Raw genomic sequence first — 15,434 nt, 5'->3', positions numbered from 1 at the left:
AATTTGATGGTATTTATTGGGCTTCCCTGGTGGCTCAGTTGGTAAAGAATTCACCTGCAATGCAGGAGACCTGGGTTCCATCCATGGGTTGGGAAAATCCCCTAGTGCAAGTCATGGCAACCTATTCCAGTATTCTTGCCTGGAGAATCCCCATGGACAGAGGAGCCTGGCAGGGTGCAGTACAAGGGGATGTAAGGAGGCGGACACAACTGAGCTACTAAGCACAGCACGTTAAAACATCACACAAATACACCCTGAGTAATTCCACTTCTCAGAATCAGTCTTGGAAAAACTACTTGCATAAGTGCCCAAGGACATATACACACATTGTAAAACTGTTTGTCATTGAAACAAAACAAAACAAGAGCCTATGTGGAATTCCAGTTGAGCTATTTCAAATCCTGAAAAATGATGCTGTGAAAGTGCTGCACTCAATATGCCAGCAAATCTGGAAAACTCAGCAGTGGCCACAGGACTGGAAAAGGTCAGTTTTCATTCTAATCCCAAAGAAAGGCAATGCCAAAGAATACTCAAACTCACACAATTGCACTCATCTCACACGCTAGTAAAGTAATGCTCAAAATTCTCCAAGCCAGGCTTCAGCAATATGTGAACCATGAACTTCCTGATGTTCAAGCTGGTTTTAGAAAAGGCAGAGGAACCAGAGATCAAATTGCCAACATCTGCTGGATCATCGAAAAAGCAAGAGAGTTCCAGAAAAACATCTATTTCTGCTTTATTGACTATGCCAAAGCCTTTGACTGTGTGGATCACAATAAACTGTGGAAAATTCTAAAAGAGATGGGAATACCAGACCACCTGACCTGCCTCTTGAGAAACCTGTATGCAGGTCAGGAAGCAACAATTAGAACTGGCCATGGAACAACAGACTGGTTCCAAATAGGAAAAGGAGTACGTCAAGGCTGTATATTGTCACCCGGCTTATTTAACTTCTATGCAGACTACATCATGAGAAACGCTGGGCTGGAAGAAGCACAAGCTGGAATCAAGATTGCCGGGAGAATATCAATAACCTCAGATATGCAGATGACACTACTCTTATGGCAGAAAGCGAAGAAGAACTAAAGAGCCTCTTGATGAAAGTGAAAGAGAAGAGTGAAAAAGCTGGCTTAAAGCTCAACATTCAGAAAACTAAGATCATGGCATCTGGTCCCATCATTTCATGGCAAATAGATGGGAAAACAGTGGAAACAGTGGCTGACTTTATTTGTTTGGGCTCTAAAATCACTGCAGATGGTGACTGTAGCCATGAAATTTAAAGACGCTTATTCCTTGGAAGGAAAGTTATGATCAACCCATTAACTTTAAAAACTTAAAAAAGCAGAGCCATTATTAAAAAGCAGAGACATTACTTTGCCAACAAAGGTCCGTCTAGTCAAGGCTATGGTTTTTTCAGAAGTCATGTATGGATGTGAGAGTTGGACTATAAAGAAAGCTGAGCACCAAAGAATTGATGCTTTTGATCTGTGGTGTTGGAGAAGACTCTTGATCATACCTTGGACTGCAAGGAGATCAAATTGGTCCATCCTAAAGGAGATAAGTCCTGGGTGTTCATTGAAAGGACTGGTGTTGAAGCTGAAACCCCAATATTTTGGCCACTTCATGCGAAGAGCTGACTCATTTGAAAAGACCTTGATGCTGGGAAAGATTGAGGGGAGGAGAAGGCGACGACAGAGGATGAGATGGTTGAATGGCATCACCGACTCAATGGACATGGGTTTGGGTGGACTCCAAGAGTTGGTGAGGGACAGGGAGGTCTGGCTTGCTGCAGTTCAATGGGTTGCAAAGAGCTGGACATGCCTGAGCGACTGAACTGAACTGATGTTTCATTAACCAGGAAAAGTGAAAGCAAAAGAGAAAGTCACTCAGTCATATCTGACTCTGTGTGACCCCATGGACTATACAGTCCATGAAATTCTCCAGGCCAGAATAGTGGAATGGGTAGTCGATTCCTTCTCCAGGGGATCTTCCCAACCCAGCGATTGAACCCAGGTCTCCCACATTGCAGGCGGATTCTTTACTGTCTGAGCCACCAGGGAAGCTCAATCAACCCGGGAATGGCTAAATAAATATAGTATATCCATATCAAAAATATTATATAGCAATGAAAAAAACAAAGAAGTAGTTTTAAAGGCTGACCTCAAAAGATTTTAAACATACTTTTGAGTGAAATACAAAGGGAAAAATTATATGTAGTATATGATACTGTTTTTACAAAAAGCAATTTTAAACTGTGGTGTTGGAGAAGACTCTTTAGAGTCCCTTGGACTGCAAGGAGAGCCAATCAGTCCATTCTGAAGGAGATCAGCCCTGGGATTTCTTTGGAAGGAATGATGCTAAAGCTGAAGCTCCAGTACTTTGGCCACCTCATGCGAAGAGTTGACTCATTGGAAAAGACTCTGATGCTGGGAGGGATTGGGGGCAGGAGGAGAAGAGGATGACAAAGGATGAGATGGCTGGATGGCATCACTGACTCAATGGACATGAGTCTGAGTGAACTCTGGGAGTTGGTGATGGACAGGGAGGCCTGGCGTGCTGTGATTCATGGAGTCGCAAAGAGTCAGACACGACTGAGCAACTAAACTGAACTGAACTGAATATTATACATATTCCCAAATTACAGATGCAGTATAAAAATGCTCAGAATAAAAAAGACACTCAACATATTTAATATGGTTACATTTGGGGTAGACACTCAATTTGGTGGGAACATGTTCCAAAGTGATTTCAACAGTCTTCATATTATAATCTGCTTCAAGAAGAATGTACTAATTTGGAACTATATATTAATTCAGAAATAAACATTTCTAAAAACCAAATTGCTTTCTGAATGTATCAAGTTCCACTGTAAAGATTATATGGTATATTTTTTAATATCAAGATCAAGTACTTTATGTAATGAACAGATAAAAATGCCCATATGGCTATGTGTACATGAACCAATTAATCTGTAGCATAGGGAACTTAGAAATTATTAGCCAAATTTATAGTTAATTTGTTTAACTGGTACCTGACTTAGTTTTATTATGTTAAGTTCCATATAGATCAGACAATTCAGGTGAAAATTTTTATGTCTGTTTACTTGGTTAATTTTTACTGTTTAAACTGTTTAGAATCTAGAGGATCAGAGACCTGCCTCACTGGTTTCAGTTATAACAAACTATTACATCAGAAATTTTTCTTCTTATCCTTTAAAGACGTTAAGACCTAGAAAATTTCCACAACATATTAATAAAGAAGCCAGGTAAGTCATACATAACTGAAATGTTATATTTTAGCCAACCTGACAATTTCTTTCCCTTCATTTTAATAAATATTAACTATTGTTAACTATCATGTTTCCTTATAAATATGATCATTTGCAATGAAAGCATTAATTTGTGAAGAAGCATATATAAAAATGTTTGGCTAATAGTTAAAAGTATTTTTAACAGGATATTATTCTAGAAACATTATCTACTTCATTTCCTAGTTTTGCAATTCAGGGAAATTATTGACGGTGGGAATGGCATTTGATAAGAAGAAGACACTTAAAATGTTCTGGAACTAGGAGAAGTTTACAGTGAATTTTTGACAAATACATTATTTTTCCTTTACAAAGTGAACTTATTTATACCTTCTTAATGAAATAAATTAACTTTAGTCATTTCCCATTTTATAATAGCTAACAAATGTACAACTTTATTGCTTCCCCACGAAAGATTTAATGGTGGTACATGTCTTTCCTTCCATCTTCTTTTTGGCTAGAAATCTTAGAATGAGGACTGTCTTCAATGGTGCTTTTATCTTTTTCTGCCTCTTAGGTGGTAAGTCATTAAGAACACATAAATCAAAAAGAGGAAAAATTACTCAAGAAACTGCAGGATTATAAGTGGAGGGTGATCTTAAAGTATTTAAGATGTTTATAGCAAAGCTTAAGTAAACCCTTAATAATAAGAAAGTGAAAGTCACTCAGTTGGGTCCGACTCTTTGTGACCCCCTGGACTGTAATACAGTCCATGGAATTCTCCAGGCCAGAATACTGAAGTGGGTAGCCTTTCCCTTCTCCAGGAGATCTTCCCAAGCCAGGGATCGAACCCAGAGCTAACATTTATTCAGCACTTCCTATATGCCAGGTACTGTTCTAAATATTTGTATTTAAAAAAATAAATATTTGTATTAATGCACTGAAACCATGCCATAATCCTAAGAGTTAAGTGCTATTATTTCTCATTTTATATATGAGTACACTGAGTCGGTAGATGGTGGCCCAGAAGTTGCTATTACTATCATTAAACTGGAACTAACCAAACTAGGCAGGAAGCCTTTATAAATATGGCCCAAGTTAAACAAACCAGGTCTAGCTGCTGGACCACCCATTTGTAGTCTCTGCTTCCCACACTGCCCTCATTACTAAATACAATTCACAACAGAGTTCTGATTATCCCTTGCAGAGTACAGGAGCAAACTCAAACTGCTAGGGTCTCTGCTGTATTTGAAGTCTTTATACTCCTCTTCTGTAAAGAATGTGTAGGGGACACTGGAATAGGTGAAAATTTTCAAGAGAATAGCTTTCCTGTCTTTTGGTTATCATGAAGAAAATTATTCAGTCAGGGGATTGTATTAATTTTGTTGGATACATAGAAAAGATGTGAGGGTTAAAGAAGAGGATTCAGCATAGAGAGAAATTTTGAAGTAAGGAGTGCCCATGAAGCAAGGATGGTTATTTTAGAAAGGTCACCATCATTGTGATTTATAATGTTTAAGTAATTACATATATATATTTTTTTAATATGCATTTAAATAATTAAATATAGCCTGTTAGGTTTTCCCCACAATAAGGTCATAAAGTAGCATACTTCAGAATTAATCATGTGAGGAAACTATTAATTTAATATAAAACCTGAAACTTTGAGTTTAGTTGTCAAATTGGAATATATCATGTGTAGTTATATTAATAAAACCAACAATACATTTTCAGACAAAAACAGACTGGAAGAAAGGATATGGGATCTGTGAATATGTTGATAAGTAGTCGTGCAATGGAACAAGTACAGTCAACAAAAAGCCTAAAAGTTAAGGCATTGTCTTCAGTTACAGTAAAGAATATCAGGGCCAAGTTTTTAGGAAGAGGGCTATCGATGTTGGGTGTGGAATCAGAAGGAAGGAGAGAGAAAAACTATAACAGATCTCATCCAGGAAACAAGCCAGGGGCCTTGGGCGTGACGGAGAAAGATCCAGCATCATGTAAGCTCCCCAGCATGCAGGGCCACTGCGCCATGAAGTGGATCTCTAAGGACAAGTTGTAAATTGAGAAATCATGAGTCCAGGAGGAAAATTCACTTGGGCGTGACTTGAAGAAGCAAGCAGCTCTAGTACTCTGGGCAGGTAACTGATCCTAAATCTCAGAAGAATCAAAATCTCCAGCAAGAAGAAGGTGACATCAGAAGGTTTGGGATACACAAAGGTAGGCAGCTTCAGTGACATGGAGTATTTGGTCAAAACAAGGGGTTTGGATTCAAATAGACCTTTTTTAATTCCTGTCTCTGCCTTTGGAGTGAACTACTTAAAATTTTATGACCTCAGCTTCCTTTTGTGGGAAATATAGAAAACTGTACATGCCTGAAAATTTAGTTGTGGGAAATGACTGGGCTAATGCATGTAAATTGCTTAACAGGCTCCTTGGCAGAAACTAAGTTCTTTTAAAAATATTTGCTGGTTGATCACTGATTATAGATTGAAAGTTTGTCATGTTCAGGGAAAGTACTAATGTGAACCAAATAAACCAAAATGTCTTGAAAAGAGTTTGAAACTGGAGAGAGTGGTCAACAGAGATTAATTACCCTCATTAGCCAGACTGCTGCTGCTGCTGCTAAGTAGCTTCAGTCGTGTCCGACTCTGTGAGACCCCATAGACGGCAGCCCACCAGGCTCCCCGTCCCTGGGATTCTCCAGGCAAGAACACTGGAGTGGGTTGCCATTTCCTTCTCCAATGCATGAAAGTGAAAAGTGAAAGTGAAGTCACTCAGTCGTGTCCGACTCCTAGAGACCCCATGGACTGCAGCCTATCAGGCTCCTCCATCCATGGGATTTTCCAGGCAAGAGTACTGGAGTGGGGTGCCATCGCCTTCTCCGATTAGCCAGACTAATTTCTATTAAAAGTGATCTCTTCCAACTCCCAATATGTCAGAAATACAAAATACATTGCACAGGACTTCCCCAGTGGTCCAGCGGCTAAGACTCCAAGCTCCCCAAGCAGGGGGCTCAGGTTCCATCCCTGGAATCTAGGTCCTACATGCTGCAGCTAAGAGCTTGCATGGCGCAACTAAATATCCCACATGCCACAAGGAAGACTGAAGATTCCACGTGCTGCAACTAAAGCCTGGCGCACTAAATAAATAAATATTTTTAAAAGATTATTTTAAAAATACTTTGCACAAAATATTTCATAAATGTTTCTTTGGAGTTAATCAGTGAATAGGAGTGGAATGGCAATGGTTTTCATATATTAAAAGATTGGAACAATGAACATAAGACAAATTTTAGTTCAATTTCTGAAGACTCCGTTAACAATCTGAGCTTTTTCTTTTAATGATAATGAGCTCTCTATCATAAGCCAAGGCTTCCTGCAGGGGTTATTACAAAGGCAGCTCCTGAATTCAGTAGAACCAGTGCTTCTCAAAAACCGGTCCAGACATCTTCATTCAAATCACAAGTCCTCCATTGCTTCTGGGCACCTAAAATACAGATTCCTGGGCCCCACCTCCTACAGATTCTAACTTAGGTGCTGTGGAGGCTGTGGAAATCTGTGTTCATTTTAACTGCTTAAGTAAATCTGATGCATAGTCAGATTTGAAAAGGGATCTTCAAGTTAATGTCTTCCAATCTCACCTATGTTGACTAAGTTCAAGAGTCTCTGGGCTACTTCCATATAACGAAAATAAATAACTCTTTTAAGCCAAAATAAAATGAACACAGATTTTCACAGCCTCCACAGAACCTGAGTTAGAAGCTACCAATGTGCAAACAGGGCTTCTCTTTTGGCTCAATGGTAAAGAAGCTGCCTACAGTGCAAGAGACCTGGGTTCGATCCCTGGGTCAGGAAGATCCCTTGGAGAAGGAAACAGCAACCCACTCCAAAATTCTTGCCTGGGAAATCCCATAAACAGAAGAGCCTGGCAGGCTACAGTCCATGGGGTTGAAAAAGAGTTGGATACAACTTAGCAACTAAACAACAATACCTAAACATTAAGCAATAAATGCTCAAAGAGAACCTACTACATATAATGTACAGCCTTAGACATTGAAACAAAGGCCTAACAGTGAATATATGGCTGAAATTAAATATTCTGGCTAAATAACTTTGGTTTAATTTAATTAGGCTCTGAATTTATTTTAACCAACTAAGTTGTTTAGCCCACCTGGCTTCATTTTTAATTAGTTCAGAGTGCTTTCACTTCTTTAATGTTGCATATGTTATAAAATTCCCCCCATTAAATTCCAAAAATAAAATATTTTAAATTTATATGAGTTATTAGAATCAATTTATAAAATATTGTTTACTTTTTAAAGTTGAAAATCACGACTTTATTTTTGGATTATTCTTTTCTCTCTTTTTTTTTCCCTCTCTGATGTCTATCTCTATTTTCCCTATTCTGTACTTGAGCTGTTGGAGGTGTGATCTGTAGACAATGCAACCTCTCAATCCCCTTTCATGGATGTCTTTTGGACTTTGGAACGTGCAGAACAAAACCTGGACAGTACTGTATAAAAGAGGTCCTTATTAAAGGTAAGTCATGACACTTAAAAAATCTTTAATTAAAATGAACACAGGAAAACTTACATAAGAGCAAACATTGAATGAGCATTTACTACATGTTAGATGCTTTACTAAGGGCTTTGCCTGGATGACATCACATCAATAAAACAATGATTTGAGCTGGATCTTGTCACTATTCCCAATTTAAGGATGAGAAATCTGAGCAGAAATTTACATGATGTTACACAGTTAAGCAGTGCTGTCTAATTCAAATGTGAGTGTTTAATTCCAGAGCATGCATTCCTAAAGAAATCTATATACTGCCTCATTCACATCATTCACATCCTCACAAAAAATTAATACATAATTTCCTTCTAAGTGTAGGGCTCTGTGCAATCACATAGGTTTCATGTCCAGAAACCCAACCTTGTCCACATGAGTTAAAGAAAGAAACAAAAATGCAAATGATGAAAACTTTAGAAGAAAATATTGGAGGACATATTTTAAGCTTAAAAGAAAGGAGGCCTCCTTAACATCCAAAAGGCAAGATTATAAAGGAAATAATAGATAGATTTGAATATATCAATATTTTAAAATTTATGAAATGAATGATAACCCCAAAATTAAAAAGATGAGGGTTAAACTCATCTTTAGTGAGTGAAAATAATTGGAAATAAATAACAGAAAAAGTATTAATATCTGCCTAGAATAAATAACTTCTAAAAAACTAATTTTTCAAAGACCAACAATCAAAAAGAAACAAAATTGTTAAAGGAGATATAAAGGTAATTTTCAGAAGAGGAGATATAAATGACTTACCCTAAAAACATGAAAAGCTGCTCAACCTGAGAGTAAATGTCAAAGAAATTCAAATTACAAAAATATTATTTTTAACCCATCAGATTGCTAAAAATTACAAGAGTTTTGTAATATCAAGGGTTAGTGACTATACAGGAAAATGGGAACTCATACATTTTCTAATGACAGTTTAGATTGGTTTGGCTTTTTTAAGACAATTTGTGAATTTCAGTTAAAATTTTAAATGAGCTCAATTTTCTACAAAGCAATTCATTTCTTGGAATCTACTGCAGAGAAATACATGTAACACAAAAAAGCATGTGTCAAGGTTATTGCAACATTATGTTTAATAGGACAGTAACAGAAATTATCTAAATGTCTATAGGTAACTGTTAAACTATGATATATTCAGTTCATGGATTGCTATGCAATACTTAGAATGAACAGATCCCTCTGTTAACATGAAAAAATATTTTTGAAATTGTTGGACAGAAAAAAAGTCAGGGGCAAAACAATATGTGTAGTATACCACTTATGTATAAAAATCCACAAAGCAAAACTCTAAAATTCTTTATGAAAATGGAAGAGGAGGAAAAAATGAGAGGAAATCAGAGTCAGTTGAGAGAGAGGAAGAGAATCTGGGGTAATGCCTGCTGAGGTGCTGGTTTTAATAGGGTTACTTGAGCTTTGTTCAACCAATGTACCTTCATCCCCTCTCTGAATTCCAAGTACCGTCTCTCACCTGTGCCAATCAAGAGCCCCTTCCTATCAAAGAGGAAAGGGGCCAGGTCCCTCCACCCCCAGAGCCCTGAAATATTAGCTTTCAGTGACTGCTCTTCTCTTCCTGAATGTGTACAGGTAGACCTCTAGTCAGCTTATCATAAAAACTCTGCACATAAAAGCCTGGAAGCTTATACAGAAAAATCTTGACAATATATATCTCTAGGTTGGGTCAAGGACCTAGAATAATTACAATGTTGTAGGAAGAACAGTTTTCCAACATGGAAAGTCTGCCATTTCACTCTGACGCAAAACAAATACAATTGGAACTTAGGCTTTTGATGATGTTATCAACAATTTGTCAACACTAGTGACACTTTCACAGGATAATTCTTTGTTATATAGGGCTATTTTGTAGAATGGTTAGCACATTGCTGGCTTATACTCACTTCATCCCAGTAATGTCTTCTAAGTTGTAACAATAAAAATGTTTCTGGGGACTTCCCTGGCAGTCTAGTGGTTAAGACTTTGCCTTCCAATGCAGAGGGTGTGGGTTTGATCCCTTATTGGGGTAAGCCATGCAGTGCAGCCAAAACAAAATTTTTAATGAGAAAGATATTCTGTTAGAAGAATGAAAAGTAAAAAACTGGAAGAATATCTGATAAAGGATTCATTTTCAAAATATATAAGTCATTCTTAAAATTCAATAATAAAAAATGGTTCTGGGCATTATCTAATGTCCTTAGGTTGGGGAGCAAAATTACTCCCAATTGAAAAAGACTGCTGTTTTCTCAAATTTCCAAAGAGTCATGTTTTGCTCCCTTTAGAGAAATGTTCTTGGTGTTCTCCCCCATACAACTGGGGGAGTTACTAGACAGTACTGTCACTTACTTTGTACTTCTGTGTATTTTCCACATTTTCTACAGTGAACATGTATTACTACTTATAACTGGGGGAAAATTAAATGAGGTCAAGGACATGCCTCCATTCCTAAGAAGCACTTACACATTTAAACAACTCTTATGTGGATTCAGCCCTTTGAGTAGCTCATGACCTGGGTAAAACTGAGCGATGATTATTAGGAAGTCTCTAAACAGCCAACATTTCAGAAACTTCTACATAGTGAAAGGCAATTGCATGGCTTTTGTCAACTGAGTTTGAAAGCTATTTTGTTTTACAGTTTCAAAGCTTTGTATTGTAATGTACCCAACTAGAATAACTTTAGGTGGGAGTTCTTAAAAGGCAAGATGATTGTATTCTCATAGATCTAGAGCTTTCACTTTGTTTTCCTTTGTTGTTATTGTTTTTTTTTTTAATTGGAGTATAGTTGCTTTACAATGTTGTATTAGTTTCTGCCGGACAGCAAAATGAATCAGATATATATATATATAGATATATAGATATATATCTCCCCTCTTTTTAAAATATCCTTCCAGTGTAGATCATCATCATACACTGAGTATAGAGTTCCCTGTGCTGTACAGTCAGTTCTCAGTTATCTATTTTATACATAGTAATGTATATATGTCATAAAAAGGAAGGAAATAGTGCTGTTTGCTGAGATGTAGATAGACCTAGACACTGTTGTACAGAGTGAATTCAGAAAAACAAATATCGTATAATATCGCTTATATGTGGCATCTAGAAAAATGGTACAGATGAACATTTTTTTTCCTTTTTTTAACCTGTTAGTTATCTGAAGCATCTGAAGCCAGGTCAGTTGCACCCTCTAAGGGATTCTTCTACCATGATCTCTTGTTTCCCTCAGGTGGAATTCATTGGTATACAATTGAAGGCTGCACAGAAAGCCAAGACCAGTGTTTTCGGAGAATCCTGACATCTCATCAGATTTACTCTACTCACTGCTGCCATCGTCCTTTGTGCAATTTCTGAGCCAGGGGCCCATATCTAAACTGGTTCACTGATCAGTCAGTCTCAAAGCCTGAGCCAGTCATCCCAAGATGGCAACTACCATCAATCAGCCCTCTGCAACAGCCTCAAACCTGCAGGTTGTAGGAGTTATGGTCTGAAACCAAGGCTCTTAATGTGCCCAACATCCACCTCATCTCAGAAACATCCATTCCTACACCATTTTCTCCTCTCTCCTCTTTCTGTTTATTTCCCCTTTCAGTGATTTCAAAGCCAAAAAGCAAAACTGTGAGTGACTCTCTGAGTCAAATTATGCATGTGATATCTACTTTACTAATTTTCCTAAATATTTCCATACTCCAAAAAACAGTTACCAATGAGTTGTATCACAAGATACCAAGTGACTTGAAAGTGTTGGTTTGGTTTCCAAAGCAAACCGCCCTGCGCTTTCAGGTCAATTTATTGCACAGGGGAAACGGCTTTAACAAATACTGCAGGAAAAATAAGCGGGGTCAGCAAACCGGGGTAAGAACTATGGACTCACACGGCAAAGGTCTCAGGCAGGTGCAAGGGTTCGTACTTATTTTTCTCATCTGTGTTAAAATTTGTCAAAATTTTGGATTTCCGTACTTCAACCACACATTAGTGCTTTGGCTAATCTAATTTTGGCAGATTAAGCAATTGAACTGAAGCAGGGAAATGGGTTTCCCTGCACAAGAAATTTTAAAGGTTTATAAATATACTTTTAACTGCAATTTGGATTTTTTAATGTGCCACATATTCAATTATTCTCATTCAATGCCCTACTTTTGCAATTTCAAGATTATTGTGTTTTAAATTGTAGTTATTTTTCTCTGTATTTCCAGGTGTTTGACAAATTTAAATGGTAAATAATAAGTCTCAATAAAACCTTCTTATGTTATTTTTTTTCCTCAGAACTTAGGGCAACATCTTATACACAGTGGGCCTTTAACAAATGCCTTTCTATAAACTTTGAAGTAAAAAAAGCATTAAAAAAAATAATCCCAAGGAAACTAGATATTTTCCTCTACACTCATTTTACCTATATTCCTTAGACCACATTTTTGAAACCACAAAAAAAATTTCTTCATCCTGAAATTTAAATCCATTTGTTATTATTCTATCACTCTATGAATCAGCTACATTGGTAAACAGTGGTTATTCTAAATCAGTGAACTTCATGGAGATTTTACTAAGTCTGTTAAGTCACTTCAGTCGTGTCTGACTCTGTGCGACCCCATAGACAGCAGGCCACCAGAATCCCCCGTCCCTGGGATTCTCCAGGCAAGAACACTGGAGTGGGTTGCCATTTCCTTCTCCAATACATGAAAGTGAAAAGTGAAAGTGAAGTCACTCAGTCGTGTCTGACTCTTAGCGACCACATGGACTGCAGCCTACCAGGCTCCTCCATCCATGGGATTTTCCAGGCAAGAGTACTGGAGTGGGGGTGCCATTGCCTTCTCCACATGGAGATTTTACTTTTTCTTTAGTGTAAGCAATGCTGTTTACCCAGTTTATAAGTAAACTGGGAGGCGGGGTGGGGGTAGGGAGGAGAATGACAAGATCAGATAATCAGTGACTAATTCCAGAGGGCTTCCCAAGCTTAATTCACAACCCAAGTGATGGAATGAGAAAACACTAGATTGCTTACTTTTTGATACTGAGCTGTGTTTAATCCCTTGTCAGTTGCATCATTTGCAAATATTTTCTCCCATTCTGTGGGGTTTTTGTTTTATTTATGGTTTCCTTTGCTCTGCAAAAGCTTTTCAGTTTAATTAGGTTCCATTTGTTCATTTTTGTTTTTCTTTTTATTACCCTAAAAGAAGTAGATCCAAAAAGATATTTCTGTGATTTATGTCAAAGAATGTTTTGCCTAAAAAAATAATAACTAGGAAGTAGGTGCAGGTGTTACTATTTTGTGTTACCAATTAGCCGATAACCTTGCCAAGTCTCTCTGGTCTCTCTTTACCTCATTCTCCTCATGTATAAGATGAATAGGACTGAATCACATGATCTCTCAGATCCCTTCAAGTTCTAACATTATAGGCATACCTCAGAGATATTGTGGATTCAGTTCCAGACTGCCACTAAAACAAATATTGCAATATAGAGAGTCACATGAATTTTTTGATGTCCCAGTGCACATAAAAGTTATATTTACACTACACTGTGGTCCATTAAGTGTACAATAACTTTATGTCTAAACAAATACACTCCTTAATTAAATTCTTTATTGTCAAAAAATGCTAACCATCATCTGAGCCTTCAGCAAGTTGTAATCTTTTTAATAGTAAAGGATCTTGCCTCCATGCTGATAGCTGCTGGATGGTGGTTGCTATAGACTGGGGTGAGTGATAATGAGGTGACTGTGGCAATTTCCTAAAATAAGAAAACAATGGACTCTTCCTTTCACAAATGGTTTCTCTATAGGATGCAAAGCTGTCTGACAGAATTTTACCCACAGAATTTTACCCAGTCTGAAGTCGATCCTCTCAAACTCTGCCACTGCTTTATCAATTAAGTTTATATAATATTCTAAATAATTTGGTGTCATTTCAATAGTCTTCACAGTATCTTCACCAGGAGTTGTTTCCATCCCAAGAAACCGCTTTCTTTGCTCATTCATAAGAAGCAACTCTTCATTCCTTAAAGTTTTATCATGAGATTGCCACAATTCAGTCATCTTCAGGCTCCACGTCTAATTCTAGTTCTCTTGCTATTGTCACCACATATGCCATTACTTCCTCCACTTAAGTCTTCAACTTAACCCTCCAAGTCATCCATGAGGGCTGGAATCAACCTCTTTCCAAACTCATATTGATGTTGATATTTTGACCTTTTTCCATGAATCATAAATGTTCTTAATGGCATCTAGAATGGTGAATTCTTTCCAGATTTTCAACTGACTTTTCCCAAATTCATCAGAGCAATCACTGTCTAAGCCAGCTATGGCCTTATGAAATATGTTTCTTAAATAAGAAGACTTGAAAGTTGAAACTACTCTTTGAACCATGGGCTACAGAATGGATGTTGTGTTAGCACGCAGAAAACAACATTAATCTCCCTCTACCTCTCCATCAGAGCTCTTGGTTGACAAGGTGCACTGTCAATGAACAGTAATAAAAACTATTTTGAGGGGAACCTTTTTTTGAGCAGTAGGTCTCCATAGTAGGCTTAAAATATTAAGCTAACCATGTTGTAAACAGATATGCTGGCAGGTTTTGTTATTCCATTCCTAGGGAACAGGTAGAATAGATTGAGCATATCTCTTAAGGGCCCTAGGGTTTCCAAAATGGTAAATTAGCATTAACTTCAACTTCAAGTCACCAGCTACATTAGCCCCTAACAAGAGAGTCAGACTGTCCTTTGAAGCTTTGAAGCTAGGTATTGACTTCTCCTGTCTAGCTATGAAAGTCCTAGATGGCATCTTCTTTCAATATAAGGTTGTTTCATCTACACTGAAAATCTGTTTTGTTTGTAGTCACCTTTATTAATTATCTTAGCTGCTGCTGCTGCTGCTAAGTCACTTCAGTTGTGTCCAACTTTGTGCGACCCCATAGACGGCAGCCCACCAGGCTCCCCTGTCTCTGGGATTCTCCAGGCAAGAACACTGGAGTGGGTTGCCATTTCCTTCTCCAGTGCATGAAAAGTGAAAGTGAAGTCGCTCAGTCATGTCCGACTCTTTGCAACCCCATGGACTGCAGCCCACCAGGCTCCTCCATCCATGGGATTTTCCAGGCAAGAGTACTGGAGTGGGGTGCCATCACCTTCTCCAAATTATCTTAGCTAGATCTGGATAACTTGCTGCAGCTTCTACATCAGCACTTGCTGCTTCATCATGCACTTCTATGTTATGGAGATGGCTTCTTCAGCCTCATAGACCAACCTCTGCCAGCTCCAAACTATCTTGCAGCTTCCTCACCTCTCTCATCCTTCATAGAATTAAGAGTTAGGGCCTTGCTCTGGATTAGACTTTGGCTTAAGGGAATATTATGGCTGGTTTGCTCTTCTCTTCAGACCACTAAAACTTTTCCTATAGCAACATTAAGGCTATTTCACTTTCTTATCATTCATGTGTTCACTGGACTAGCACTTTTAATTTGCTTCAAGAAATTTGCATTCACAATGTGTCTGTTTGATGCAAGAGACCTAGCTTTCAGCCTCTTGGCTTGTATTCCTCACTAAACTTACTCATCTCTAGCATTTGATCTAAAGTACAGACATGTGACTTCCCCTTCACTTGAACAATTAGAGGCTAATCTAGAAGG

General features: G+C 37.8%; 1 protein-coding gene across 1 annotated transcript; it reads left to right on the top strand.

The window, feature by feature from the left end:
- The first annotated feature begins 3,703 nt into the window (after positions 1 to 3,703).
- On the top strand, positions 3,704 to 11,900 carry C8H9orf57 (chromosome 8 C9orf57 homolog). Its single transcript, XM_061425543.1, has 3 exons — positions 3,704 to 3,827; positions 7,666 to 7,788; positions 11,045 to 11,900. The coding sequence occupies exons 1-3, from the start codon at positions 3,728 to 3,730 to the stop codon at positions 11,167 to 11,169; spliced, it is 348 nt and encodes a 115-aa protein (XP_061281527.1). The 5' UTR covers positions 3,704 to 3,727; the 3' UTR covers positions 11,170 to 11,900.
- The last annotated feature ends 3,534 nt before the right edge of the window (positions 11,901 to 15,434 follow it).

The sequence above is a fragment of the Bos javanicus genome, chromosome 8 (assembly GCF_032452875.1).
Source record: "Bos javanicus breed banteng chromosome 8, ARS-OSU_banteng_1.0, whole genome shotgun sequence".
Taxonomy (NCBI): Eukaryota; Metazoa; Chordata; class Mammalia; order Artiodactyla; family Bovidae; genus Bos; species Bos javanicus.
The sequence above is the reverse complement of the archived record's forward strand: the minus strand, read 5'-3'. Positions and strand labels throughout refer to the sequence as shown.